General features: G+C 38.6%; 1 protein-coding gene across 1 annotated transcript; it reads right to left on the reverse strand.

Moving 5' to 3' along the window:
* Window positions 1-356: 356 nt before the first annotated feature.
* Window positions 357-1,190, reverse strand: LOC149921177 (uncharacterized protein F54H12.2-like). The gene has a single exon (XM_090162123.1). It carries the CDS (start codon window positions 1,188-1,190, stop codon window positions 357-359), a length of 834 nt encoding a protein of 277 aa, XP_090018249.1.
* Window positions 1,191-2,868: the final 1,678 nt, after the last annotated feature.

A 2,868-nucleotide genomic window follows, 5' to 3' on the forward strand; every position in this document is an offset into this window, starting at 1 on the left:
GACGAACGCTCCCGTTCTTTACCAGGTTGAAACAGTCAGTTGAACTTCCATTGAGGTCGGGAGTTAAATCGAATACGAATAGTGCGTTTCCATTGGCGAATTCATCACGGTCGATAAAATTTCCTTCATCAATATTCCATTGACCAGTTTGAAGAAAGAGATTAGCGTAGGATCGCATAAACAACTTATCTTTGAAATTTGGGTTTAATGGTTTTGCCGGGACACTACTACCATCAAGGTATAGGGCGATTTGAGTTAACGAAAAATTTTTAAAGTTAAAAGGTGACATTTTGTAGTCTCCCAAATACGCATTCTGGTCCACAAATCCGATCACCACCTTACTCGGTATTTGACCATTATATAAGTTGTCTTTGACGCATATTTTGTTCCCTTGTGGTGATGGGATATTTCATTGTTGCCAATTCCAAAGTTTTAGCGTGGGATAACATAATCTCTGGCGTCAATCTAACTTTTCTGACAAACATTGATGCGTGTGTGAAAATGACTTTGCATTTTTCACCGTCTGTGTGTAAACAAAACTCGTTTGAGCTTTTGATAAACTTGAAATTTAAGTCTATCAGGTTAGGAATAAATCGATTTTGTTGACAAATATCGGCTCGTACAACTCCTATCATGTCAATCACACCTTCTTGGGCAAATTTTGCGCGTTTCGTAAATCCGTCGTTATTGAAAAACTCGTCAAATTTCCCAGCTTTGTCTTTATAGAATAGAGACGCGGTTAAGAAACTTTCCTTGGCTGGCCCACCATATGTCAAGAGCGTTTGAATCATACTCTTGTAAGGATACTGTTGAGGGCATGACGTAACTGATCTGTCACCCAATGATACGTGAACTTCGCCAAAGAGACTGTGTAAAAACAAATTTTCTGGGCCAACTTTGTCCGCAGGAGTTGTGGTTTTAGATACAGCGTCGTGAATATCGGGTTTTGGTAGAGTTCCATCTGCTTTCACAATTTTCACTTGAACTTGAAGTAAAGTATTTTTCAAATCAATGTAAGTCTCCGAGTTTCCAGCGATATTAAAGATAATTGCTTGGTTTTCATTTATGTTCGATGTTGGAATATATTCAACCCATTGACTTCCTATTATATCAGTTTGAGTATAAGGTACGTGAAATAAATCAAGTTCCGAGCTAATGCTGTTCTGCGAACTGGGGTGGGCTAACGACATTGTTCAATGATTACGAGAATATATCAGACTGAAGCAGAGAACGTCTTTTCTTCTTCCTGGTTCGAACTGAACTGATGATGGGAGACGTTTTACGTTTCCTTTTACGTCCATTTCCACTAAGTTTACTCACTGCTTCGGCGGCTCTTCTTAAGGTTTCTTTCCCCGCCTCTTTCCCCCGAGATTTTAACGCGTCTTTAATAGACACACCACTCGAGACGTCGGAAGCAATTTTTGCTCCGGTATTTAAAAATTTTCGACCAAGGAATGTGGCACCTTTTTTGAGTAAAGGCATGGCTGACCGAAATGCCGAGGCTAATATATTTCCAAGACCATATCCTCTTTGCACGGCTACTCCACGGTATACCGGAATTGATCCGTGCCCAATTTGATTTAAATAATAGTTATTATAATCGTTTACGGAAACGTGGTCTAAATTACGCGGAGACATGTTTCTCCTTTGACACGTTAACCACAAATGAACGGAAGAAAGTTTTTACACCTGATTTTATAGAGAAGTCCATGTCCTTCGAGGTCTAAAATGTAGAGTGACGTGAACTTTTCCTCTTTCGAAATGTACAGGCTGACCCATTTCACTCATAATATTAATTTCAATGGTTTGAAAATTGTTATGCGCAATAGGCATATAATGAGGTCTAGAAAACTCCTTCTCAACAGTGTCTCCGTCTTTTCCTTGAATACTTATAATACGTAATAAGGGAACGTCTGAATCTCCAACCGATCGACTTTGTATGATATCGGAGTATATGAACAGAGAATGTAACCCAGCGTCCATATCACAACTAAAAGGAGCTGTCATTGAAGTAACTACAGTTACATCTTTGCCTGGAATTCTCGTGAATCCTAATATAATGGCGATTTCATGTGGTATGTAAACTTGATTCATTCCTTTAATTTCGATAACCACCCGCCGATTAGGTTTATTGTAATAAAACTCGACCCTTGAGTTAATTTTTTGTCCGTCATCATCGAGTGACATAATCTCTAGTAATTCTTCGGTAGAGCCATAATATCCGGGAGGTATAAGAATGCTTATATCACGCATTTCATCTTTGAGATCTCTCTTCACAAAATTTTCGGGGTTCTTTTCCGTCTTCTTGATTGACTGTTTTTTAGACTTCTTAGTTATAGGTTCTTCCAAGGAGTCTATAGTATCTTCTACAGTATTCCAAATTCGAACTAAACATTCTTCATTAACGTTATTCCACGTTCTAGGATAACTTATTTCGGCTAGACCAACTTCGTACGCTCCATCAAGTTTAATGGGTTCGGGTAAATACGTCCTGAACTTGCTTATAGTGTTGTTTTTGAAATAACGTATAGAAGAGTCCGAGGGTAGCGTTATATAGAAACTCATAGTACTACGATTTCTTGCACCCAAGAGTCAAAATCTGAACTGTAACCACGCCAACGTACTAAAAGTTCTTTCGTTCCGTCGGGTTTAGTTCTTTTTCTCAAAACTTTATCTATTTTAAACAAACAGTTATCAAGGTCTTTCCCGATTTTCTGTATTTCATCCTTGTAGAACACTCCTGAAATGAGCTCAGTTTTCAAATCCTCCAGTTTATATACCGGAGGGTCTCTTGGTATGCACTGCGCTACTTTGAATATTTCCTCGGTATAATTGGCTTTGTAACCCTTTTCGAACGTAGTTTTATTC

The sequence above is a fragment of the Leiobunum rupestre genome, chromosome 11, assembly GCF_980474605.1.
Source record: "Leiobunum rupestre chromosome 11, qqLeiRupe1.1.hap1, whole genome shotgun sequence".
Lineage (NCBI taxonomy): Eukaryota > Metazoa > Arthropoda > Arachnida > Opiliones > Sclerosomatidae > Leiobunum > Leiobunum rupestre.